Below are 27,652 nucleotides of genomic sequence, written 5' to 3'. Positions count from 1 at the left end.
TTATCTTCTCAGCTAAAATTCTCAGGATGATGAAAGGAATCTTCAATATGCTGCTGGAGGTATGATTTAGCAGAAAAGTCTGTTAAAGCTTATCAAAGAGCTCATAGCCTACTAGAGGACTATAAATGGCCTAACCCAAACATAACAGAGCAGCCTAAAGAAAAAAGCATATCTTCACAAATGTATCCCAGCAAAGCACCTTTTCAACTGTATCTTCTCGACCTACTGTCTCTGTTAATGACGTGTATTGCATGTGTTTGTAGGCAACCGGTGACACACCAAGGGAACTTAACTCAAAAGAGGGTCAGTGTGCCTGCATGCACAGTGGCCAAGCTTCAAGGCAGGGCTGTGGACATGCATCCACCCAGAACATATCCTTACCTACTGGTAAAGGACCAAGATCTCAGAGATAAGGAAAGGATGCTGAGTACGCACATCCCTCCCATGCAGAGGAGAGTGAAGAGCCCAGACCTCTCACTTCACAGTCAAATGCTTTATCCATGGGGCTTCTCAGCAGAAGGTAGCTAATGGTGGGACTAGCTTTGTTTTGGAGACAAGGTAACTAGGGCTTCTGTGCTCTACTCTGAACTCTTTGCTCTTTGTACTGGGTTTCACCCTTCCCACTCTGCAGGCATTCTCAGAATCGGCAGGATCATGATTGAAAAAGCTAAACCCAAATTCCAGAATGCCATACATCCTGTGAGGCAGACAATCTACTCTTTAGTTAGTACTGGGGCATTCAAAATGTTCTCTCACAACCCAACTTGTCAGTCCATGTGTTGACTCCAGAATCCTTGGACTTCCTCACAGCTCAGATGCTGCAGAAGAGGGAACTGCAATTCTTACAAAAATTAGTTGACAAATGCTCAATCTCCACATGTTAATGGAGGGAGAGTGTATTGTTAACTACCCAGTTGCCCCACTCCTTGTTTCACGGTGCAAAGCTCCTAATAACACAATCAATTTCCTGGAACAATTCTCCTTGAAATCTCCTTGGCAAGGTAGCACCAGGGGCTGCGAGATACTGAGAGGCCAATGACAACCTAAGGGATGCAGGAACATCTGGCCAGTCACCTGTGAGATACAGGAGGACAGCTGGGTGGTTTCTTGCCTGTGGCACAGTTACTTTGATTCTGTGGATCTCTTCAACCTTCCTTCCTGGATCTGATCCTAACGATGAGATACAGTGGAAGCTGCTGAGGGAGGTTGTGGACTCCTACCCCTTGAAAGTGCAGATACTTGGCTGAGAAAAACAAACTCATCCAGCTGTGTGGGACTGGGACAGGCTGGGTGTAGCACTGCAAAAGGTGGCAGCTCATTGCACTGTAGCTGTACGGATCTTGCATGTCTTTACCTTCATAAAGGCAGTACTCGGCCAAGCTGGAGCCATACCTGGACAGTCTCCCATGGTGCAGAAGGCAGCCACCTGCACTTCCAGAAGGGACTTGTGGCTGCTGGCAGTTGTGTTTCTCTTGCGATAGGTGTGGCCTCTCATGTGAAGAATCATAGGGAAAACATTGATCCACAAGAGCAGATTTCCAACCTGAGCAGAAGCTGAGCAGCTCTCAGCTCTCTCCAGCCTCCTAGGGCTGACTAATATGAGGGAGATGACGAAGGGATCTCTTTTTAAATGGGTGTTATGGGCCTCACATAGGAGGCTCACAGATCACTTGTGGGTGAGAAGATCATGAATTTCATGCTGTGCACCAGGAACAGTACAGGTGGGCTTACCTGGTCATAGCTGCAGGCTGTTGCCCTGAGCAGTCTTTGGCTTCCCTGCTTCTTCTGCATCAAGCTCCTTTAGGACAAGAGTAAAACTTGCCAAGCCTCCTGCCGGGGTAACTGCTGATGACGTGACATTTAAGGGACAGGGTAAGATCAGTGCCATCTTGAGATCTTCTGCTAATTGCTTATGTGAATGAATTCTCTCCACTTTGGCATGGGGTGAAAGTTTAATACCATTGATGCCAATCTTCAAGAAAACTCGCATGAAAGAGTGGGCGAGCTCAGTACAGAGGAGGAAATTACTTATCTTTCGGAAAGCACGCTCCATTTGGTGGGGAGATTCCATGGATCAGGGCATTCTGTTTTGATATCCACCGACTGGATGCCCACCTGACTTGAACATACCACCTCAAAATGTCTGTGAAATCCATGGTGCCGCTGCTCTAGGATAGCTGCATGGTTAAAGGAATCTAATGAGAGTAACAAAGGTACCCAATGCCATTGTGAAAGCATGAACTGTGTGAGGGTGACCTTGATGCTGTGCTTCTTCAAAGACTTGGAAACTCACTAACTCAGCTACCTTTCTGTACTGGAATTCACTGCTGCCAAGGTTAAATTTTACACCACACGTACTGACCCCCAAGAAGATGCCTTCTTGAACTTTGCTGGTTCATTCCAACATGGTCCAACTGGGTTTGCTTTAGTTGTTTCTCTCTGGGCAGAAAAGAAGACCAATTGGCCTGAAATGGAGGCCAGAGGTTTGCAAGTATGCTTCTTTTCCTGTTATTGTAACTGAGCAGGAGGTCCTGGCCAGCTTGGTCCAGGGTGGAAGGAGTGGAGGACCTAAGCAGGAGGCCTGAAGGTTGTTCCATGACAATGACATGGAGATACTGGGCCAGGAATTTCCTTCTAACTAGACGGGTTACAAGGCTGACGATGCTGCTCTAAGAAGCAGAGTGGAGAGTGAGGTTTGCATTGGGCCATAAACTCAAGAGCCTTGGACAGTGCTCCACTTTCACACTTCACCTGTGCTCATGGGTGCTTCTCTTTCTCCCCAGCTCATGCTCACTGCACATAAGGGACAGGAAATCACATTGTAGGGACTTACAGAAAGTGGTATGGGATCTGTTTTCAGCATGCTTGGATGTCATCATTCCAGCACTTTGCGTACACCGTATGTCTGTGCAGGACCATCTATATCCAGGGATTTCTCTCATTCTGCCTCTTCTGACTGCGCTGAGGTTTGCTTCTAGTCCCAGTGGACCCCAGGCCCTCTAGGGATGTAAACAGAAGTGGCAGAAAGTCGATGGCTGACAGGATCCATTTCCGTCTCCGTTTTGCATCGGGACATTGCTGCCTCTTTCAGCAGATCCCTCTTCCCAAGGACAGGTGTCGTCTCCGTTGCCCCATGCTTGGACAGAGGAAACTGGCCAGTTTCCTGTGGCCTAACTCACTGAGAACTGTGGAGCTAAATCTGTATGGAGTCTGGATCTGTTAATTCAAATTACAGAGTACTCCTTTGCAAGATGCTGGAATGCCCAATAGGCCAAGTCACAGAAATTTATCACTTGGGTGGGATTGATAATCTCTATGAATTAAAACAAATCCAAAGCAGATGGTGTATATCCCAGAGCTTTTTACAAGATACCGATCTGAGTGTCCATATGACAGGATTTTTAAATCTGTGGAAGAAAATTCTTCAAGTTAGTTTGCCTGCAAATATGAATTAATATAATCTTTATCTTCCAGAAAGAACATCTGGAGGAAAAGGTAGAAGTTTAGGTCTTGCTTTCTCCTGAAAGTTCCCCTTAACTTCCCATGTTGGCCTCCCAGTCTTTTTCTATCTATTTTCTCAGTTTCCTTCTCATTTTCTAATCCCTCCAAATCTAGTCCAAAGGGTAAGGGGTTTTCCCTTTGAAAACTGCTCTGACAGCTAATGCTCCATTTTTGTGAACAGTGTGCACACAGATGCCAATGCTGCAGTTTACAATTTTCCCTCTGTACCATTGTTTAATGCCACCTATTAAAAACTTCAGGGGAGAAGCTACGGCTTTATACTTTGTTTAGGTGGTGTAAAAGGGAAAGTAAGCATTTGCTAAACAGCAGAGACCCAAGCCAAGGGTTATGCAGTGCTGATGCAGCTGGACAATTCTGGTGGTCACAAGCACTGAGGGCTGGCTGCAAGGCATCCTGCACCATTTTGTCTGATACCAGAGACTGCATTCAGGAGCAGATTTATTTAGCATTACAGATGCAGTCTTGATCGTTAAATCTACGTGCTTTACCTGGCCTTCAAAGAAGCAAGCAGGTTTAAGAAATAAATCTTCCCTTTACAAATACACATGAAAGACTGTCACTTTTTCTTGTGTCCATTAATTTTTTCTATATTATAATTTCTACTGATTTGTCCAGTATAGCCATCAGCCTTACTGCACTGTAGTTCCCTTGATTCCCCCATAAGCCCTTTTAATACTATGGGATTATATTAGTCACCTGGCAGTCCTGTGATATCCAAATGGATTTTTAAGTAGGAGCTTCCACAACATGTTTGGAAGCTTAGTAACTTCATCTTTGAATTCCTCTAGATTTTTGGACATCTGTATCTGAGGACTAAGAAAGAAAGAGGTCTTTGCAATGAGACTGTTAACCTGATGACAAGGGTGTGAAATAGGCTTCATCATGGGAAGAGGACTTAAGCCCAGAATTGGCAGAGGAATAGCTGCAAATGTAGGAATTTTGCAAGGGAGAAGGGGAACATGGTCAGAATAATGGAGATATGGTGGGATAGTGTGCACTACTGAAACATGGTCATGAGACAGTATGGACTGCTTAGGAAGAATAGACAGGGAAGATGAGGAGGATTTATGCTTTATGTTAAAGTGCTCTTTGATTGTGCAAAGCTGCAGTGTGAAGCTGTATACATCCCGTCACAGGCAGGAAGAAAATGAGGGATGTTGTGATGGGGCCTGTTACAGACCGCCTGACCAAGACAAAGTGAAGGAGGATTTCTACAACTAGCAGAAAGGCAGAAGTCTCCTCTGCCTTAGGGAGGTTTTCAGCCATGAAGACTTCTGCTGGGGAGGCAACAGCACTGGGCAAACAATGCCAGAAGTTCTTAGACTGTGCTAATGACAATATCCTAATGTAAATACTGGATGGGCAATGCTGAGTACTGGAAGAAGGGATGAACTAATGATAAATATGATCCCAGATGGCAGCTCAGGCTGCAGCAACCACATGATGACTGAGTGAAAGATCTAGTGGAAAGCTGGGGAAGTAAGCAACAGAATTAGCACTCTAGACTTTGTAAGACTGGAATTCATTGTATTCAGGTAACTGCTAGTTAGAACACCCTTGGCAGCAGCTGTGAAAGAGAAGACTGCTCAGGAGAGATGGTTAGGGTTTAAAGGAAAATTACTGAGACCTCAGGAACAAACTACCTTGTTTTGCAGGAAGACTGGGAATTTCATCTTAGATAAGCAGCAAACTCCTTGATGAACTAAAACACGAAGGTATATAAGAGGTGGAGGCAAGGACTGGCAACAAAATAGGAATATAAAACATTGCTTGGGCACTTAGGGACATTAAGCATAACAGTTCTGCATGGATGGTGCAGAAGGGAGTTCAGAGAAAATATGTGTCTACCACTGAATGTGGGAGTCCACATATTGAGAGATGATACAGAAAGCACTTAAGTATGCAGCACCTTTTCTGCATCAGTCTTTATAGGCAAAGCTTGTCCCCAGGCATCTGCATCTTCCAACAGAGTTTGAGAAGGCAATGGATAACCAACAGTGGGGAATTCCTAACCTACTACTTAGTGAAGCTGGAATTACTAAGAGAAGCTGGATGTATTCATATCCATGGGGCTGGGTGTGACTCATCAAAGGATGCTGAAGGAGTTTGCCTGTGTAATTGCAAGGCCTATGTTTATCATTGGTGAAAAATAACGACACACAGGGAAGGTCCCATATGACTGGAAAAAGGCTAATGTTATGCCCATCTTTAAAAAAGGCAGGAAGAAAGATCAGTGAAACTGTAAGCTGCTCAGTTTCACTTTAGTTATTTGAAAGATCACAGAATATGTCCACTTGGTATTTATTGCCAAGGATGTGAAGGACAAAAAGATAACCAAGAGCAGCCAACAGATATTTACCAGGGAAAGTAATCATGCTTGACCAACCTGATTGATTTCAATGATGAAGAGACTGTTGCCTTTTATCAGTTCTTTTCTGATAATTAGCATGCCTTTGCCCTGGACCTCTACCATGGGATCATTAATTCATCTTCAGTCTACTAAAACTGAACTGTTTCCCTTTTGATTCCTTATTTCTATGTGCTTTATCAACACAATCATACCGGATTTTGGGGGCTATTTTAACTTCTCCAAGGATGTTATATTACATGTATTGCCATAGGTAATTCTTAAACAGCTTTATTTTCAACTATGTCCGCATCTGTATTCAAATCAGGTAAGTCAACACTGCTTTTCCTTCACACCCTAACTAGTGGCTTCATGAAGCACTCGCTGACAGTGTCCACAAATATAGCTTTGGTACCCAAAATAACATTTGCCCATTCTGTATGGAGTAGTTGTGGTCTCCTATTGGTGTTACATTCATTGCTCTAGCAGTCTGGTAGTCCTCTCTTAATAGCAGTTGCTGTTACTGTCCTGAGAGGACAGCTGTTAAGAAATCAGAGACATGGTGAAGGGCCTGAAGCAGGAAACTCGAGGGACTGAATTCCCTGAACAACATGAGCATGGAGAAATATTAACACAGGACTTCAGTGCTGGACATGGCAAGAGCTGGAAAGAATTCAGCTTCACAATTTCCACCTCTCTTGAGTGCAATCTGTTTGACATGAGTCTAGTGTTCAACCAAAAGACAAGGCCATTGTCAATATATGTTCCCATTAACTGAATGCCTCATCTTTCTCCAAGGACCTGTGTGCGGCAGCTGAACATACAGGGAAATTTGGCAGGAATTCCTATAGGAAAAAATATTTTGTGAAGGTTGCGTGATCAAATCAACTATTAAATGCCCTCCACATTACTGTATTCACTAGACAAGAATTCAGAATTACCACATTAGTCCTCTGGTAATGGGCAGCTCTTCTTCCTAATCCATGTGAAAAGATTAGCCGTCTGAGATATTCAATTGTCCCAGTAACTTGTGTAGTGAGCTCAGGGGTGAGCTCTGGGTTTGGATTCCAGTCTGGGGCCCAAAATGTGGGTGCTGCAGTGCCAGAGCACTCTTGGAAGGGGCTCCTACAGCACAGGGTATCGTCTGGTGCTGTGTATTATACTGGACCCCAGTCATTGTTTTTCTAACCTCTTCCCTGTGTTATTCACTGAGATATTTTAATGATTGAAATGCAAATGACCAGGAGAAGAACATGTTTAGGTCTGGAGGATCTGAGGAAGTTTAAGTGATTACACCCTTTCCTAAAACTAGATCAGTTAGTCTCTTGGACTACCAGCAAATCTCCTTTTCCCATACCATCAGCATTACACAAGACTGCCTGCTACCTCTAATGCTCTGGTACAGGCAGTACTGTATTGTTAGATTTTTCTGGGACTGTGAATGTGTAAATATGCATATTTTGATGGCACAGCAGTGCTAGACTGAGGGTTTATTAGAATGTATAATATCTGGAACTATATGTTGAGGTGATATGTTTGATTGTGTGTACAAGCATGGCAGGGTAAGGCGTGTTGTTTGGGGGAGTTGTAGGTAGGGAGGGGCTATGGGAGCCTCTCGAACTTCAGATTTGACAGAGGGAACTGGTTATTTATGCAGACAATAATAGGAGCAAGCATATGTCAAATGCAAATAAAAAGTGTAAGAGAGTGAACAGTGAGAAAATAGTTTCTTGGGGAATCACTTTTAAATGCAATATGTACATGCATATTATCTATGCATGTACAAGTATATATTTTAATTTGATACCTCAAAAGTCAGCTCAGGAATCTATTCAAGAGCTCCATTTCAAAGTAGAGTCTCCCATTACTTGGGTTCAGGCTTCCAACTCACTGTATTTCAAACCCTCTCAGCTGCTGAGAGTGTCCTATACATAAACCTCAGATGTAATACATTTTGACTTTCTGCGTTTTAGAAAATACCACTGAAAAGTGGCCCTTAACAACAATTCTTTGCTGGTTTTTGACATACTTTTTGTGTTCCTCTCAGTGCATGTGTTCCTAAAGCATCATAGATGTTATCATCCCCATTGCATGACTGAAAAGTTGTGGTATAAACATACCAAGGAAACTACCATGGGTCAAGCAGCAAATCACTGGGAAAGCCAGCAATAGGAACCATAAGTCCCTGCATCCAAGTTCTCTAAGTGCCTTGAGTAGTCTAGATTCTCTCCTTAACAGTCTTGACAAATTATTTATAGATGTATTCACAGTCAGTAAGATATAAAAATGTTCTAATTATATCATTCAAATCAAATGACAATTATGCCCTTAGTTTGCCAGACAATGCTTTGCCAAAGAAGGTTTGCCAGAAATGTTTTGACCGAAGAAAGGGGGAGCATCTGCAGCATCTGCAGACGAGACACTATAAAATCTCCCAGGGACAAGTCTGGCCTGTCTCCACAGAAGGCTTCAAGGTAAGTGCATGCATTTTGTGAGCTTGAAGAAAGAGACAATGTCCTTGCAATATCCCATTCCGTATCTCCTGCTTCTGGCAACGATTTCCACAAGGGAGTGCCCATGTAAACAAAAATTTTCAATATAATTTCAATGCATGTCTGTATCTCAATTTATAATAAGAAACAACTGCCATTCCTATTTTGCAGGGTTGGCCAGTTTCCAGGATACAGGCCTTTCTCCAAAGGTAACACTCTGAATAATGCACTCCTAGACTACAAGACTTTTATAAAAATGCATGAGTTTTCTTAATAAATCTTCTTATATTTCTGCCACCTTTTGCTTAGGTTAGACTGTTGAAAATAGGGATGATCTAAAAAGTGAAGTAATTTTTCATTTTTAGCACACAACGTAATACTTTTAATAAGAAAGGACTCTCCTGAAGATTCATCAGTCATAATTAAGGACCATTACAGAGAGTGATTTTCTCTGGCTGTAGATTCTTTTATTTGAAGACTTCAAATCTGGTCAGAATTCATCAAGGTGTGTTACCAAACTGTAGTCAATATTCAGAAAATGTTCTGTTTACTGTTACAAGACCTACAAGTTTTAGAAGACTAAGTCTCACTTTTGAGTGGGACTTAGGTACTTTTAAGTTCAAATCAAAGTTGATTTCAGTGGTTGCTTCTAAGAGATCTTCTGGGAGACTAGCTAGCAATTTATTAGCTAAAGAGCAAGGAGTTTTCTCACTGATATAGATTATATTATTTTTCTCAGTGATCCACAACCTTTTTTTCCCCACCAGACACCACTGCTGACGTGCTTTCAATAAAGTGCAGACATGGCCTCTTCAGACTCTGAGATGGCTGTTTTTGGGGAGGCAGCTCCTTACCTTCGAAAGTCAGAGAAGGAAAGAATCGAGGCCCAGAACAAGCCTTTCGATGCCAAGTCATCCGTCTTTGTGGCTCATCCTAAAGAATCCTTTGTGAAAGGGACGATCCAGAGCAGGGAATCAGGGAAAGTCACTGTCAAGACTGAAGCTGGAGAGGTGAGCAAAATGCAAGCTTTAGATCAACATTTGATTCCCACTCTGAGCTTTTAGCTGACATACGTGGATCTTTCATTTCCTTGGCAGACCCTGACCGTGAAGGATGATCAAATCTTCCCCATGAACCCTCCCAAGTATGATAAAATCGAGGACATGGCCATGATGACCCACCTCCACGAACCAGCTGTGCTGTACAACCTCAAAGAGCGTTATGCAGCCTGGATGATCTACGTAAGTACCAGCAGCAGTCTTTCTTTGGGAAGCTTGGAGGAACTGCTCTGCCAGGCTAAGTGGAAGCCAACGTGCTGTCTCCCTTCCTCGCAGACCTACTCGGGTCTCTTCTGTGTCACTATCAACCCCTACAAGTGGCTGCCGGTGTACAACCCAGAGGTGGTGTTGGCCTACCGAGGCAAGAAGCGCCAGGAGGCCCCTCCACACATCTTCTCCATCTCTGACAATGCCTATCAGTTCATGCTAACTGGTGAGTGCTTGATTTCCTTTGAACTGCTCTTGCAATGAGCTATCTGTAGAGGGAAATGTAGGGTATTCTCTGGAAATATGGTGCAACACTTAAAATATTGTATGTGTAAAATTAATGGAAGATTAATGGATTTAACTCTAATGGTCTGAGCTGAGTGTCTGTACTCCTGTTATAATCAATAAAGACCTGGACCTAATGAAAATAATCTAGGAGGAGTAAATTCACTGGAAAGAAGACACCTGTTTTCTGGTGTAGACTTTACTGACTGTAATGGGATCTTACATATATGCATAGATTTATGTATCTTAATCACTAAACTAGTCTCAGAGTACAGAGTACAATAATATCACACATACCCTGTAAATTATGTGTATAAGGTCAATTCAAATTTGCAAGCATCACTGCTAACAAGTAAAACAGCGTATCTCTGCATTGAACATGTACATAAGCTTCACTTGATTATTATGCAAATGGCATTCATGATGGAAAAGATGACCGGGTGGTCTAAAGTACATACACCCTTTAATGGTCTATATAACCCCTACACTGTTCTATGCAACTGTAAATCAATTGCACCTTACAGTGAAAAGTAAACCTCAGAAAACAATGTCAAGGAAAAAATAAATCTTTTAGCATTTAAATTGAATGGCTTTTAAAAAGTTCTTTCTGCTTTCTCCTCTTCCTTCCACCTCTTATTTTCTCTTCCCTATGTATGCATTGAAATCAAAGATGTGCAGGATTTTAGATCTTCTTTTCCTGTTCTTTTGTTACAAACTGGGAAATAGATCCAGAATAAAAAAAATGAAAAATTAACTTTGGCTATGTATGATCTCAGGAATACATAATTTCTGTATATATAGGGGTTCAAAAAAAAAGAGATGAAAAATAGTGGGAGGTTTGTCAGATGTTTCTGTTGTTCATGATGCCTCCAAATTTCTGTAAGATTACTCAGGAAAGTTTTAGCTTCATGCTGTCAAAGTCCAACCTCAATGTTTTTGCTACATGTACTTACCTAATAAGAGAGAAATAAGTAGCCTGATGAGAAGACAATATCTTGAAAGGCATAAGACTACAAAAGCTACTCTGAAGTGATGTCTTTACTAATCCAGTTGATAATACCTGAAGTACTGCTGGGACCATCAAAAGTACCCACTAGAATTCCCAGGACTTTTCACTGTCTTCTGTCCCTGCATCCTCTGGAAGTTTCAATTCATGTTTTTCTCCTAGTTTTTGAGTTCTTTATTATTCATGAGCACTAGGAAAATCTTTCTTATCTCTGTCTTTTCACAGATCGCGAGAACCAGTCAATCCTGATCACGTATGTACATTCCTTGCTTGGGTCCCTGCGGGGCTGCCGGGTGCTGGGGGACCACCTGCCTGACCATACGGTCTCTGTCTCTCTCTTTGGTTTGACAGTGGAGAATCCGGTGCAGGGAAGACTGTGAACACAAAGCGTGTCATCCAGTACTTTGCAACAATTGCAGCAAGTGGGGAGAAAAAGAAGGAGGAGCAGCAGTCTGGCAAAATGCAGGTGTGTCAGGAAGAACAGACTGAACGCTTGACATGTAATTGCCATGTCAACTAAACACTGTAACTGAATAATTATCATCCTGCAGGGAACGCTTGAGGATCAAATCATCAGCGCCAACCCACTACTGGAGGCCTTTGGAAATGCTAAGACTGTGAGGAACGACAACTCCTCACGCTTTGTAAGTTGTTGCTTTAGACAAAATCCCTCCTCATTATAACAGTAGTGGTGGACTAGTGGTATTCTCACATAAGGAATGGCAATGAAATGCATCCAGGCTGAAATGCTGCTGCTTCTCCTTAACAGGGCAAATTCATCAGAATCCACTTTGGAGCCACAGGCAAACTGGCTTCTGCTGACATTGAAACTTGTAAGAGACTCTCCTGGCCTGATCACATTCCTTCTAACCCTCCCCAGTGCTTCTGCTAACTCTGTCCTACTGTCCTTGCCAGATCTGCTGGAGAAGTCGAGAGTCACTTTCCAGCTCAAGGCAGAAAGAAGCTACCACATATTTTATCAGATCACCTCCAACAAGAAGCCAGAGCTAATTGGTAGGAAGATTTTTTGAAGGAAAGTCACAGAGCAATAGCTCATTGTGTCACCTGGAAAGCTAAAGTAAGCTTGTTTTTTCCCTTTTTTTGCTTTCAGACATGCTCCTCATTACCACCAACCCTTATGATTTCCACTTTGTGAGTCAAGGTGAAATCACTGTTCCCAGCATTGATGACCAGGAGGAACTGATGGCTACAGATGTAAGTAACTTACAAAACAGGTCATCTGGTGGATAGGAGCGCTGGTACATATACATTTACTTTACTGTTTCTGTTGCCAGAGTGCCATTGATATCCTGGGCTTCACTGCTGATGAAAAGATTGCCATCTACAAGCTGACAGGGGCTGTCATGCACTACGGGAACTTGAAGTTCAAGCAGAAACAACGAGAGGAGCAGGCAGAGCCAGATGGCACAGAAGGTATCAGCAGATTCAACAAACTTTCCAAAAGAGATTGTCTTTGTCACCAAAAGAAGGACTTAGGTGGATTTCAGGCTTTAAATATGCAAAAGCGTAAACTAAAAAAAAATGTGTTCAATGGCTAGATGACAGTTGATACATGTATCTCATCTAATGATACCTGTAATTTTATTCTGTGACCACTTAATAAATAAAAGATCTGGTGTACGCTGCCAGGAAGCCGGGAAGCATGGATGTCAATTCCCATAACATTATTAGTCATACTTTTGTTGGAATACACCTTGCAATCTCTGCTGTATTGTGGAGTAGTGAAGTAGTTCAGCCTTAACAGGATGGGAGGCTGTGCTCCTATTCACCCTCACCTATTGGGGGGAACTCTGACGTGAGATTTGTATTTGATTAGTCTCTGTCACAGCAGGAAGTACAATCCATGCTTCCAACTCTCTGAGTGATGTATCTTCTTGCTATACAACTAGAAAGAAAGTGTGAAGTCCCGTAGTCTTGAAGAACATTTGTAGAAACTGAAGCTCAGAAAGTGGTGTAGACTCTGAATCCTGAAGACAACAGAGAAGAAATTAGCTTTGTAGCTTTGACTCAGATATTTTTGTGCAACTCTGTAACAGTGAACACTGCTGTTACTTTTGAGACAGTCCTGCACGGACCAAATTTTAGGAATTGTCCAATATTTATTTCTCTCTCACTGTTTTCTGGTGTTTAGTGGCTGACAAGGCTGCCTACCTGATGGGCCTGAACTCAGCTGACCTACTCAAGGCGCTGTGCTACCCTCGAGTCAAAGTTGGGAATGAATATGTGACCAAAGGTCAAACTGTGCAGCAGGTAAATAGAAGATAGCTTGAAAATGGCTTGAAAGTGTACTGGAGGATTCTCCTTTGACCCTAGGAGGTAACTCTGGTCCTTTCTTCTCTGCTTTAGGTGAACAATGCAGTTGGTGCCCTGGCAAAAGCTGTCTATGAAAAGATGTTCTTGTGGATGGTTATTCGCATCAACCAACAGCTGGATACCAAGCAACCCAGACAGTACTTCATTGGTGTCCTGGACATTGCTGGCTTTGAGATCTTTGATGTAAGGAACACAGTTTTCCTAGCATTTTCATAGAAGGACAACTGAGAGTAAAGGGAATTTTGAATGAATTCTATTCATTTTTAATAGAAGTTAGTATCTTCCTACACTTATTTGCAGGGCTTTTGGAATCACCTTTTTTAATTCTGCAAAAAAATAATAATAATAGAAAACTAATGTCTTAATTACACTGAATTTGAAACCTTCTCTCTTTTCTAAAAGCAAAGCCTATCCTAGAGAGACAGCATAGGAAAACTACACAGGAAGAGGCTTTGTATTTGAAGTATCACACATGATGAATTAGGATTGCACAAGAAAACATCTTGCTATTATTGCTGAACCTTGAAAATATTGCATGTCTTTTTATGTCTGCCAGTTCAATAGCTTTGAGCAGCTGTGTATCAACTTCACCAATGAGAAACTGCAACAGTTCTTCAACCACCACATGTTCGTGCTGGAGCAGGAGGAGTACAAGAAGGAAGGAATTGAATGGACATTCATTGACTTTGGGATGGACCTGGCAGCCTGCATTGAGCTGATTGAGAAGGTATCCTTCCTGTTCAAATGTATTATACGTTGAATCTTCCATACTTGCCAAGAAACATACTTAAGAAACACGTGAGAATATTCTGGCTTTTTCAAATATATACCCTATGAAAGTGACAACAGGGTGGAAGTGGTTTTGGAGGTCATACTCAGATATCAGGACTTTTGGTGAGAGTATCTATTTCCAGATTACAAAATGAAGTTGTATAAAAGACTGTCGTGTTCTGTAAGTTCCTACCAGTAAAGAAGTTTTATAGAGAGGATAGTATTTCACAATGTCATGCTTGTAATTTTTTCATCAGCAAAGGCATTTACATAAGTTCAAATGAAACAGCAACACTGAAAAAAGTTGAGCCTTAGTTAATTTTCTCTGACTTACTTTCATGAAACGCACAGGAACAGCTTTCTCTTCTGACACCAGCAACTTTCCAACCAAGGGATGTTTCCTTTCTAATCTGTTTCTCCCTCTTGTCTGTTGTAATGTCTTCCAGCCCATGGGCATCTTCTCCATCCTGGAAGAGGAGTGCATGTTCCCCAAGGCAACTGACACCTCTTTCAAGAACAAGCTCTACGACCAGCATCTGGGCAAGTCCAGTAACTTCCAGAAGCCCAAGCCTGCCAAAGGCAAGGCTGAGGCCCACTTCTCCCTGATACACTATGCTGGTACGGTGGACTACAACATCTCTGGCTGGCTTGAGAAGAACAAAGACCCCCTGAATGAAACTGTCATTGGGTTGTACCAGAAATCATCCGTGAAGACATTGGCCTTACTCTTTGCCAACTATGGTGGAGCAGATGCAGGTCAGCTCTGTGAAAATTGTGTTTTCAGTGTGGGACAATGCTGATACAGAATTAAAGCAGTAAACGCTAAACATTTAAAGTTGTTTTGTGTTCTGTAGTCTCCAATATGCAACATCCATACTTTTAATACTTTTTTTCTTTTCTTCCATTTGCAGAGGCTGGTGGTGGTGGCAAAAAGGGTGGCAAGAAGAAGGGTTCTTCTTTCCAGACTGTCTCAGCTCTTTTCCGGGTACAGTACTGCATTTGTAATCTCTTTGTAATATGAAGAAAGGGGGCAAGATAATATTAAATCTGAAAGGGTTATTTTGCATTGCTGTCACAGTAGTAAAATTCTTTGGAAATTCTGCATCAGGTTTTCCAGGATTAATTTCAGTATTGCTAATATGTCATGTTCAAAAATAAGCATTCAGCCTAATCTTTTTTTGTTGGTGTTGTTTAGAGGGGATATTATTCAAATCTTTACATTTTTATGTCTTTGAGTTAGACTAGAACTATAATTTTAGCATTCCTGCATTTCTGTCAGGTTGATACATTGGGAAATTGAAAGTCTCCTTCTAAACATTCTCCAGGGAGATATTTATCTTATTTGAAAAAAACTCACTTTTTTTACTTAAGCAGATTGACTTTAGAAGACAGAACATGAAAAACCTAGAAGTTAATTACTTTGTGTGAAACTGTGAAATAGTACATTAGTTTCCACTGGATCAATAGCAACATAGTACTGTTTCAGTCTATTTCAATATCTTCAAATAGAAAAAATATTTGGTTTCTGTGGCTTTACCTAAGTGTTCTGAAACCCAGCTGATTTTGAGAAATTGTAAAGTCATTACCATGTCCTTGATGCATCAAACACTGGACATAGGAAACTCACATTACTAACTGGTCCCTCTAGGAGAACTTAAACAAGCTGATGACCAATCTACGGAGTACTCACCCCCATTTTGTCCGTTGCATCATCCCAAATGAAACAAAAACACCTGGTAAGACGCTCAGGCAGAAAGAGAGCTTCCTCTGACACATCTATTCCCCTCTGCACTGGAAACTGTGGTATTCTTTTATGCTCTGAATTTCTAGGTGCCATGGAGCATGAACTGGTACTTCACCAGCTGCGGTGTAACGGTGTGCTGGAAGGTATCAGAATTTGCAGGAAAGGTTTCCCTAGCAGAGTTCTCTATGCTGACTTCAAACAGAGGTAAAAGCACTGCACTTAGCATTGTTAAAAGCAACGTTGGTTCATTCATACAGGTTCATTCAGGCTGGACTCTGCTGTCAAAAATAGATATATATATATGCGCCAGTGGGGTTCAGTGTGTGTTGGTTGGGAAAAAATCTACCTATCTTCCTCTTTCTTTTCACAGATACAAGGTGCTTAATGCCAGTGCTATCCCAGAGGGACAGTTCATTGATAGCAAGAAGGCTTCTGAGAAGCTTCTTGGGTCAATCGATGTGGACCACACCCAGTACAAATTTGGTCACACCAAGGTACAAACCCCCCTTGACTCACTCACTGTGTGCCTGTGCTTTGCTCTACCTGACAGTGATGTGCTGCAACATTCCCTTTCTCAAGGTGTTCTTCAAAGCTGGGCTGCTGGGACTCCTGGAGGAGATGAGGGATGAGAAGCTGGCACAGCTCATCACTCGCACACAGGCCAGGTGCAGGGGCTTCCTGATGAGAGTGGAGTACCAGAGAATGGTGGAGAGGAGGTAGACATTCCTCATCTTCAGTTAAAGTCACTGTACCTGGGGGAAAGTGTTGACACTCGTCACACTGAAAATACTCAATGTACATTTTAATTATGCTTCAGGGAGTCCATCTTTTGCATCCAGTACAACGTTCGTGCATTCATGAATGTCAAGCACTGGCCCTGGATGAAGCTGTTCTTCAAGATCAAGCCTTTGCTGAAGAGTGCAGAATCTGAGAAGGAGATGGCCAACATGAAACAAGAGTTTGAGAAAACCAAGGAAGAGCTTGCAAAGTCTGAGGCAAAGAGGAAGGAGCTGGAGGAGAAAATGGTGGCCCTGTTGCAGGAAAAAAATGACTTGCAGCTCCAAGTGCAGGCTGTGAGTTTATCACCATTAATTTATCACCTAGAAAAGGAGTCTATACATTCAGACTGCTCTTTACAAAGCAGAAGGTCAGACTATAAAAGATCAAAAGTCAGCTATTTGGTGAATTACGTACATTATCATATGTACGTGAAGTTGAGGAAACAAGTGTCTGGCAGTGGTGTTGTGAGCACTCTAACAGCCAGTGCAAAGAAGCAGGGAGCTCCAAGAGGGAGTCAGTGCTTTCCCTTCAGAGGAAGGAGGCAGATATAGCTAGCCAACATGAAATACTCGAAGCAGAGTTTTGTCTGAACCCCCAACTCCCTTTGAGCAGATGAGTCCTGCAGGGGGTATCTCCATCTCACCAGGAGGTAGAACAATGAAATGCAAGCCAGAGTTGAAAGTGGTTCTTGTAAATTCAGGTGCAGGAAAAGCCATCCACCCTTTGCTTAATGACTAGCAGTTAATCATTCAATCAGTAATTGGGAAATACAGCTTCAAATTTCTCCTTAGTCTAAGAATATACAGACACAGAGTTCCTGTTTCCAAGAAAAAGTCATACCATCCGGGTGGGGTTCTTCTTCCCTCAGTTGTTAATTACACAAAAGAGCTCTGTATGCTTTAGACATAACTGGTATGAATCAAGGTCATAAATGACATTTATAATGAAGCAAAAGGTTTCAGGTTTTTGGAACATTGTAGTTTTTTGCATCTCTAATCTGGATTTTCTATGGTAGTTCCACTGCAAACAACATCCTGTGGTGGTAAAGTTATTAATATTTAAGATTGAGAGATCTGGCTAAGAAGTTATAGTTATTAAAAGAACATTCCTTTCCACTAAAAGCCACCTTTCCATAATGTACTTGTGTTGGGGTCCCCAACACAGTCTGGGGGCACAATTTAGAACAGCTCAGAGAGAAACTTTATTAACTATAAACACAGTGAGAGAACATTCAGACAGCATCTCTCCCTCTGCTCCCCTGTTCTCTGCCAATTGCAGAGACACAACCTATATGCTGTATCAGAAAAAAAGGAAGTGGTGAGGAAAAACAATCATTTCAATGTTAACAAAGCCAGGTACCCATCCTTGGGAGGGATGTTCTAGTTAAGTAGCTTGCTAACTTCAACAATTCTAAGGAATCAAACAGTAAATAACATGACAATATGGAGAGACTGGCTCTCGGTGGAGCTTATAGGAGTGGCACACCCAGTACTATCTTAGCTCGGAAGTGGGGAGTTGGAAACAATCATGGACTGTTAGCTTTTAGTTGAAAGAAATATTCTTTTAGTAAAGATAACTTCATAGCCAGACCTCTCAATCTTAAATATTAATAATTTTAGCACCACAATCCTATGAACCTTGTCAACACACAGCACTTCACAAAAAAAAATATTGCTTAAAAATATACACAAAAGTATTTGATATTCAATGGCACCTTACAAAGTCATCTTAATCTACTGATTAAATTACTTAAATTACCAACTAAAAATGGAACACAGTACTGAATTACCCAGTTATTTGAACACTCCCATAGAAAATGGGAACCCCGTGTTACCTCTTTTCCCTAGTACATGGAGAAAAATAAATATCCCATTGGACTTTCTTATAAGATATTTGCCTTTCAAATTCATTTGGGACAAAACAAATTCATTACACCGAAAGCCCACCAAAGAGTGAGATGATGTGGTGATCAGCTGAAACCAGCATACGCCACTCCAGACACAGTATGGAAGAATGACACACAGGTAGCTGATTTACAAGGGTAAGACCCCACTTGCACAGCAGCCTTAAGACATTTAGAAAGTGAATAATCTTTTTTCTATTATACTATTGTTGAAACTAGCAGAGCCTTTACTCCCAACATAATAATGGGTTCAGAAGGATTCAGTTACAAAAGGAAAGATATTGAATACTGTGTTTGTGAAGAGAAATGTCTCCAAGCACTTTCTCATCTAGGTAAATGAGAAATTCTCACACCTACCACATCTGTGAGACATTTTAGGAGACAGAAAAAAATTTAGGAATCAGTATTGTTTCCAACTGAGAAGCTGTATAATGCAACCCAGAAAAAAAAATGAAAAAAAAAGCAATATTAAAGTTGCTTGAGGAGAGGCCAACTTCAGGCCACATTTTAACACACACTTATATAGAAAAGTTCAGAAAACAAACGAAAAATCTGTGTCTCCCCACCAGGAAGCAGATAGCTTGGCTGATGCTGAGGAAAGGTGTGACCAGCTCATCAAAACCAAAATCCAGCTGGAAGCTAAAGTTAAAGAAGTAACTGAAAGGGCCGAGGATGAGGAAGAAATTAATGCTGAGCTGACAGCCAAGAAGAGGAAACTGGAGGATGAATGCTCAGAGCTGAAGAAAGATATTGATGACCTTGAGTTAACACTGGCCAAGGTTGAGAAGGAAAAACATGCCACTGAAAACAAGGTATGAGGCAGAAGATGTTACTTTCACAGAAAAGACCTCTGTTTTGTTGTACAGTATAAAGTTTTAAACAACATTTTTTTATCTGCACTTGCTCCCTTCTTCTCAAAGGTGAAAAACCTCACAGAGGAGATGGCAGCCCTGGACGAGACCATTGTGAAGTTGACAAAAGAGAAGAAAGCCCTCCAAGAGGCCCATCAGCAGACACTGGATGACCTGCAGGCAGAAGAGGACAAAGTCAATACGCTGACCAAAGCTAAAATCAAGCTGGAGCAGCAAGTGGACGATGTAAGCATGGTTGTCCAGAAGAACAGGACAGGTATGGAGTTAAACCTGTCTGGCAGAGCACTGATGGTCTTGTTCTGTTTAGCTGGAAGGGTCCCTGGAGCAAGAGAAGAAACTGCGCATGGACCTTGAGAGAGCTAAGAGGAAACTCGAAGGAGACCTGAAGCTGGCCCATGACAGCATAATGGATTTGGAAAATGATAAGCAGCAGCTGGATGAGAAACTCAAGAAGTAAGTGTGGCTGTGTGGCACCTGAGTGCTGGGCTGGTGCACTTGTCTTTTTTCTTTGAACTCTGACATGGTTTGTTTTGTGCAAAGGAAAGACTTTGAAATCAGCCAGATCCAGAGCAAAATCGAGGATGAGCAAGCCCTGGGCATGCAATTACAGAAGAAGATCAAGGAGCTGCAGGCAAGTCTCTGTTCCTTCTCCTCTTTCACCCAGCCTCAGGGCAGGTAAGAGGAGGGCATGGGTGTGAGGGGTCCGTAATGTTCCCCAGGCTCGTATTGAGGAACTGGAGGAGGAAATTGAGGCGGAACGAACTTCTCGGGCAAAAGCAGAGAAGCATCGGGCTGACCTCTCGAGGGAGCTAGAGGAGATCAGCGAGCGCCTGGAAGAAGCAGGAGGAGCTACCGCAGCTCAGATCGATATGAACAAGAAGCGTGAGGCAGAATTTCAGAAGATGCGTCGCGACCTCGAAGAGGCCACTCTGCAGCATGAAGCCACGGCTGCCGCCCTGCGGAAGAAGCATGCGGACAGCACAGCTGAGCTTGGGGAGCAGATCGACAACCTGCAACGAGTGAAGCAGAAGCTGGAGAAGGAGAAGAGTGAGCTGAAGATGGAGATTGACGACTTGGCCAGTAACATGGAGTCTGTCTCTAAAGCCAAGGTACAGAGATTCTGTCAGGTTACTGCCTTATGATACATGACCTGATACATGATTTTGAACCTTCTGATTACATTGTGCTATCACACACAGTTGCGTTGTTTTTCATCATGAGAACAACATGCTAGAATTTAGTGATAGTCCTCTTTCCTTACATGTTTTTTACATATAGGCAAACCTGGAGAAAATGTGTCGCACTCTGGAAGACCAGCTAAGTGAGATTAAGACAAAAGAAGAAGAGCATCAGCGCATGATCAATGACCTCAATACTCAAAGAGCTCGTCTGCAAACAGAAGCAGGTAACACACCCCCACACCTCTCTGGAATGGGAGAACTTGTAACAGATGATGACAAGAAAGAGAGTGATGTTTTACTCAAGTTGGTGTATACTCTGTCAACTGGTATACAGTGCTTTAAAGACACATTGGTTTGGTATTGCTTTTTAAATTACAGTCTATCTGTAAAATTTCTCAGGTGAATATTCACGCCAGGTGGAAGAAAAAGATGCTTTGATATCTCAGCTATCCAGAGGCAAACAGGCATTTACTCAACAGATCGAGGAACTAAAGAGACATTTAGAGGAAGAAATAAAGGTAAAGGTAGTTCCTGTAGGGGGTTTGACTTTGAATTCCGATTCCATTTTCTTTCAGAATATTTCCTACTCTCATGTAAAATCAGAATATGTTAGCCATATCATTTTAATTTGGGAGCTCTCAAACTAGATGGACAATTTGCCACCTCCCTCTCTAGTGTGGGAAGAAAAGTTGAGGAGAGCATCGCCTCCAACCTGGATACTGAGACAGAGAAGGACAACTTTAGGTCTTTATTCGGATTAATGGTGGCATATAAAAAAAGGTTGAGATATATCTAAAAAACTGCTTTTCTTATTTTACTTTTCCATAATGGAAGCTGAAACTTTAGAACATATTTAAAAAGATTCAACAATTCCCAGCTTTATAGTTGTCATTTAGACAACTACACCATCATCTCTCCTGAGGTAACATTCTAGATTCTGATGAATGAAGAGATAAGAAGCTGCTCAGAATATGGAATCAATGTACCTTTTTCCCTTGAGCTGACATTAACTGTCAGATTCAAAGACTTTTCAGCAACTTTCCCTAAGTTAATATTCTGTTGCCCCACAGGCAATTATCCCAATCCATTGTCCCAATCCCATTGTCTCCCCAGGCCAAGAACGCCCTGGCCCATGCCTTGCAGTCTGCTCGCCATGACTGTGACTTGCTCCGGGAACAGTATGAGGAGGAGCAGGAAGCCAAGGGGGAGCTGCAGCGCGCCCTGTCCAAGGCCAACAGCGAAGTGGCCCAGTGGAGAACCAAATATGAGACGGACGCTATTCAGCGCACGGAGGAGCTGGAGGAGGCCAAGTACGTGGTGATAGGATGTGAAGAAGCCAGGGGGGGCTAAAAATTCAAAGGCAATGTTGGAAGAGACACACCAAAATATTTTGAGGAATAAGTCAGGGATTTGCTTTGGGGAAGGGTAACAGAAAGTGGGAATCTTTATCCTATAGAAGTTTTAGTGCTTTAGTAAAGGCAAAGGCTAAGAACAGCATAAATGAAGCCCTTCACACTGTGTGACTGCAGAATGCAAAATGATTAAGAATGACCTTGTAGAACTGTGAGCTGTGCTTATCTCCTCCCAGGAAGAAGCTGGCACAGCGCCTGCAGGATGCAGAGGAACACGTTGAAGCTGTGAATGCCAAATGTGCCTCCCTGGAAAAGACAAAGCAGAGGCTGCAGAATGAAGTGGAGGACCTGATGATTGACGTGGAGCGATCAAATGCCGCCTGCGCAGCTCTGGATAAGAAGCAGAAGAACTTTGACAAGGTCTTTTGGGCTCCAGGCCTGGGGCTGCTGGGCAGAGCGTCCCCTCCTGATTGCCATATCCATACTCACGCCCCATTTCTCTTCAGATCCTGGCAGAGTGGAAGCAGAAGTATGAGGAAACACAGGCTGAGCTGGAAGCCTCCCAGAAGGAGTCTCGCTCTCTCAGCACGGAGCTCTTTAAGATGAAGAATGCCTATGAGGAGTCCTTGGACCACCTGGAAACGCTGAAGCGTGAGAACAAGAACTTGCAGCGTAAGTCCCTGGCCCTCCGCTCCTGGCAGGCCTTTCTCACTCTCCACCACCACCCACCGCTCCACACGGGTCTGTGCCTGCAGGTCGGCAAAGATGCCTGTCACCTTGGTGTGACAGGGCCCTTCCCATTCTGCTCTGTGACTGACCGTGCCCTTGGTCTTTGTTCCCACAGAGGAGATTGCTGACCTCACGGAGCAGATTGCCGAGGGAGGAAAGGCAATTCATGAGCTGGAGAAAGTCAAGAAGCAGATTGAGCAGGAGAAATCTGAAATCCAGGCTGCTCTGGAGGAAGCTGAGGTATATGCCCACAATCACTGGTGTCTGTACTAAAAATATGAGCAATGGGGAAATATGGCTAAAAAATGCTTGGTCCCCCTCTGTTGTGGCTGGGGAGTGCAGCCAGCTGAGATTTCCTGAAATATTCTGTAATTACCTAAAAAGCAAGCAGCAGCTTTATCAACGCCACAAATGTTTGTGTCCGCTTGTCCAGGCCTCCCTAGAACATGAAGAGGGGAAGATCCTGCGCCTCCAACTTGAGCTCAACCAGGTGAAGTCTGAGATTGACAGGAAGATAGCAGAGAAAGATGAAGAAATCGACCAGATGAAGAGAAACCACCTCAGAATCGTGGAGTCCTTGCAGAGCAGCCTGGACGCTGAGATCAGGAGCAGGAATGAAGCCCTGCGGCTGAAGAAGAAGATGGAGGGAGACCTGAATGAAATGGAGATCCAGCTGAGCCATGCCAACCGCGTGGCTGCAGAGGCACAAAAGAACCTGAGAAACACACAGGCAGTGCTCAAGGTAAGTCCAGCAAAGCTACCGAAAGAGAAATGACATCCCTGACACTTTTGGCACCCAAGCACACAGTGTCTCCTTGCAATTTCTCTTATCTCTTTGACAGGATACCCAGATACACTTGGACGATGCTCTCAGGACACAGGAGGACCTGAAGGAGCAGGTGGCCATGGTGGAGCGCAGAGCAAACCTGTTGCAGGCTGAAATTGAGGAGCTACGGGCAGCCCTGGAGCAGACGGAGCGGTCAAGGAAAGTGGCTGAGCAGGAGCTTCTGGATGCCACTGAACGTGTGCAGCTCCTCCACACCCAGGTAAGGGTGTGGTGCAAAAGCAGTTGTGTTGACACTTAACAAACACAGAGGGCTGCTGTATAGCAGAGGATAGGGAGGTACTAGAGTGGCCTCTCTGCTGCTATCCACAAGGGAAGGCAAGCTCAGAGCCCGACACCTGAGCCCACCACTCACATTTTGTAAACCACCATTTTAAAAAGAATTCCAGATTTTGAATTGCAAGCTTGAAGAGTAAAGACTCGGCTCAGGCTGTAGGTTTGGTATTGAAGACCTCAGAGCACAAGTCTGGCAATCTCTCTTTGTGCAGAACACCAGCTTGATCAACACCAAGAAGAAGCTGGAAACAGACATTGCCCAAATTCAGGGTGAAATGGAGGATACGATCCAGGAAGCCCGCAATGCTGAAGAGAAGGCCAAGAAGGCCATCACGGATGTGAGTCAGGGACTCCTTTCACTGCTTAAGATAAGTGCCTTCTCCCCAAAATGTCTCCAGCCCCAAAATGGCTTTGACCTTTTGCTCTCATCAGGCAGCCATGATGGCAGAAGAGCTGAAGAAGGAGCAGGACACCAGCGCCCACCTGGAGAGGATGAAGAAGAACCTGGACCAGACGGTGAAGGACCTGCAGCACCGTCTGGATGAGGCTGAGCAGTTGGCACTGAAGGGAGGCAAGAAGCAAATCCAGAAGCTGGAGGCCAGAGTGCGTAGGGCTGGTATTCGTGCATGAGTGAACACGTCACGTAAGTAACCACCGGGGAAGCTCCAAAGATGGGCTTCTCACTGCAGGTGCGGGAGCTGGAAGGGGAGGTTGATGCTGAGCAGAAGCGCAGCGCTGAAGCCGTGAAGGGTGTGCGCAAGTACGAGAGGAGGGTGAAGGAGCTGACCTACCAGGTAAGGCAGGAAGCCTCCTTGGGCTGACACGCCCACTCGCCTCGCAGGAAGTAAAAATTTTTGCACTTGATTGCCAAGGGGAATTGCTAACTCACATGGTGGGGAAACCAACTCATTCTCTTTCCTGTTTGCCAACTGCTCTAGTCTGAGGAAGACCGGAAGAATATTCTCAGGCTGCAGGATCTGGTGGACAAGCTGCAAATGAAGGTGAAATCCTACAAGAGACAAGCTGAGGAGGCTGTAAGTATTGCTTGTACTGGTAATGATCATCACTTTCTGAGGAGGAACACAAATCATATGGGATATGAATATGAATTTTTTGGAAATCATAGAAACTGGTGAACAATGATGGACTTCAACTGCAGGGAAAGAAATGTCAGTCATCTGGGAATGGTTTAGTGTGTGCCTACAAGAAACACTTCCTTGTAAAGCTTGTAAGGAGTGGTTACCCATGAGAAATTTAATGACTCTAGGAACATAAATCTGAGAGTATGGTTGACATTGCTTTCTTTTGGCCATGCTCCTGTCAGGGATAGACTAAGGGATGTCCTGCAATGTTTTTTATACAGGAGGACAGACTTACAGACACGGCTCACAACCAGCCTCTCAGCTGATAAATTCTTGAGCCAAGTTGCTTCCTGCATAGGCCAGTATAGACAGGTTTTTACTGTCCTGTGATGAGTGAATGATTTGTGAGAGGGACAAGTATGGGTTCAAACGGACTCATCTCCTCTAAGTTCTTCACCTTATATCAGAGAGTGCAGGCCTAGGACACTGAGCCAGAACAGGAGACAGAGATGCTTAGCTCATCTGCTGAACTAGAAATAAGTTTCAATTTCTTCTGCAAAGCAACATTCTTCATAAGACAAAGTGATGAGATATGTGACTGCAGACAGTGGCTAGAAGAGGAGGGTGGATTGTGGGGGGATGTTGTATGGCTATGGAAGAAGAAGGAGATGGGCAGTTACCTGACAGTGCTGTCACAGCACACATGGAGAAAGAAGGAGAAGCTATACTCACGTAGTGGGGAGTGGCAAGAGGGGGCAAGTGCTTCCACCCTGAGGATACCATATAAACTCATGTTTGGGGAGTATACATGTTCTTTCTTGGTAGTGCTGCTGCTCTTTCTTAGCCCTAATCTTTGCGTGTAAAGAATAACAAACTGCAGCCCAAACAGCTTTTTCTAGGGACATGGTGTAGTGGGTATGGTGGTGTTGGGTTGACGGTTGACTCGATGATCTTAGAGGTCTTTTCCAACCTTAATGATTCTATGATTCTATGATTCTCAACATCTAAAAACAGAGGCTGCTGTGCTGTCCATTCCCCTTTACACATTCCAGAGGGCAGAACAGTGATAACAGTTCAAAAGCTGGTTTAGTTGGTTGGGATGGGATACTATAAACAAGGGAGGATGAGGAGGTCTGTGTGAGGCTTCTGGGTTATCAGTGGTAGGTGGGAGATAGGAGGTCTGTGCTTTCCCCTGGGGAATAGCTACAGCCCTGCAAGGCCGAGGCACAGGAGGACTGAAACCCCTGCCCTGGACTCCTCACCACCAACTACCTCTCTCCGCACAGGAGGAGCTGTCCAATGTCAACCTCTCCAAGTTCCGCAAGATCCAGCACGAGCTGGAGGAAGCCGAGGAACGGGCTGACATTGCAGAGTCGCAGGTCAACAAGCTCCGAGTGAAAAGTCGGGAGTTTCACAGCAAGAAGATAGGAGAGGAAGAGTGAGGATGTCATGAGGCAGCAAAGTGACCTGAGGGCTGCACAAAATGTGAACCTCTCAGTCACTTTCTTCTGTAATTAGTCTCTGTACCCACCTCAATGTCTAGAGAATAAAGACTGTAGATTCCTTTGCATACACACTATGAACAGTGCCGCCTTTTTTTTTCCTAATCAAGCCTGGGATATTGCATTGCAGCACAAGTTTTCTTGCTTTTCCTGGCTGGGGGAAGGGAGAAGCTAATGCAAACTCTGGATTGAGGACCCACAAACTTAAAAGCTGGCCATTCCCGTGGAGACTACTGATAGTGCAGCCTGTGCTCTCTTCCGTCTCCAGCAGCTCCTTGCCCTGCTCCTGCCCTCACATACTCTTAATGCTCCTCCCATTGTCCTTTCAGCACATCTTTCTTTGCATGTGAGAGGCAAGAGAGGGTGGTCCCTTTCCTTTTCCCTTTCCCTGCTCTTGTTTCTGATCCTGGCAGTCACAAGCCTTAAACATCAGACTCTGAGTAAGTTATCAGAAGTCACAGTACACTGCACTGTGAAGGACTGACAGTTCCTTGACAGAGACGATATTCGGCACACAGAGCACTGTCACGACACATTGATAGTGCCCCTAAACTGTGCCATTCTCTTACCCTAGATTCCCTCAGCTGCTGCCACCACCTGCTCCTAGTTTCGCTGCAGTGGACAAAATGCTGAGCCCTGCCTGTGGCCGCGTGCTGGAAATGGGCAGCCCTTAGGGCCCATTTCTCGCACACCGCCCTGGTGGGCTCCAACACGCCTCCTCAACACATCACCTCAAAAATCAGCCTTGTCACCTCTCGCACAACAGGTTGCACGTGGCATTGCCTCAGGCAAGAGGAAAGACGAAAACTGATGGGTGTACCCCTCCGCTCCTTCCTCTCATACCTGTGCCTCCCTTCTGGCCTACCTACAGGCTAAACAGACATTATATTTTGGGGAAGAAGGGAAAGGGATGAGGGAAGAAGGGAAGGGGGAAATTGTCAAACACTTTTTCCTTCATTCAGACCCTGATCTGAACAGCAGAGCCACAGTGGGCACGTACAACTGCGAAGTCTCATGTGCTCTATCAGCCATCTCAGCTGGGTTATTCTGACGCGTTAAGCCTTGCCTCTAGTTTGGGTGAAAGACACACGGACAGTGCCAAGGTATGTTAATGACAAGCCCACAGATGTCTGCTTAAGCTGATGTTTTCATGGAACCAACAGCTCTCAGCTTCCAAGTAACTTCTGTCCCTTATTTTCAGGGGGACCACAGGAGGATTTTCTCAGAAACCTCAAAGACTGCAGGGCTGTGTGTACAGTGAATCAAGCACAGGTTAGCGGTTTGCAAGGTTTTCAAGGGAGAACTTGCCAGTGGAGTTCCTTGGGGTCATGGGAAGTGGTAAGGCCTGACACTGTCTGCTTGGTC

At 43.8% G+C, this 27,652-nt stretch overlaps 1 protein-coding gene across 1 annotated transcript; it reads left to right on the top strand.

The window, feature by feature from the left end:
- Window positions 1–9,132: 9,132 nt before the first annotated feature.
- LOC142091031 (myosin heavy chain, skeletal muscle, adult-like) lies at window positions 9,133–26,359 on the top strand. Its single transcript, XM_075169752.1, has 38 exons — window positions 9,133–9,371; window positions 9,459–9,602; window positions 9,696–9,852; window positions 11,143–11,170; window positions 11,269–11,383; window positions 11,469–11,561; window positions 11,687–11,750; window positions 11,833–11,931; window positions 12,029–12,132; window positions 12,213–12,351; window positions 13,070–13,188; window positions 13,285–13,434; window positions 13,808–13,978; window positions 14,469–14,778; window positions 14,934–15,007; window positions 15,671–15,758; window positions 15,853–15,970; window positions 16,137–16,260; window positions 16,346–16,482; window positions 16,584–16,839; window positions 19,019–19,261; window positions 19,370–19,546; window positions 19,629–19,774; window positions 19,862–19,952; window positions 20,041–20,430; window positions 20,600–20,726; window positions 20,902–21,020; window positions 21,616–21,812; window positions 22,091–22,274; window positions 22,361–22,526; window positions 22,699–22,823; window positions 23,017–23,325; window positions 23,426–23,629; window positions 23,916–24,041; window positions 24,136–24,306; window positions 24,393–24,497; window positions 24,642–24,737; window positions 26,072–26,359. Exons 1-38 carry the CDS (start codon window positions 9,165–9,167, stop codon window positions 26,225–26,227), a joined length of 5,829 nt encoding a protein of 1,942 aa, XP_075025853.1. The 5' UTR covers window positions 9,133–9,164; the 3' UTR covers window positions 26,228–26,359.
- The last annotated feature ends 1,293 nt before the right edge of the window (window positions 26,360–27,652 follow it).

This window comes from Calonectris borealis, chromosome 20 (assembly GCF_964195595.1).
Source record: "Calonectris borealis chromosome 20, bCalBor7.hap1.2, whole genome shotgun sequence".
NCBI lineage: Eukaryota > Metazoa > Chordata > Aves > Procellariiformes > Procellariidae > Calonectris > Calonectris borealis.
This window is presented reverse-complemented; position numbering and strand designations above follow the sequence as displayed.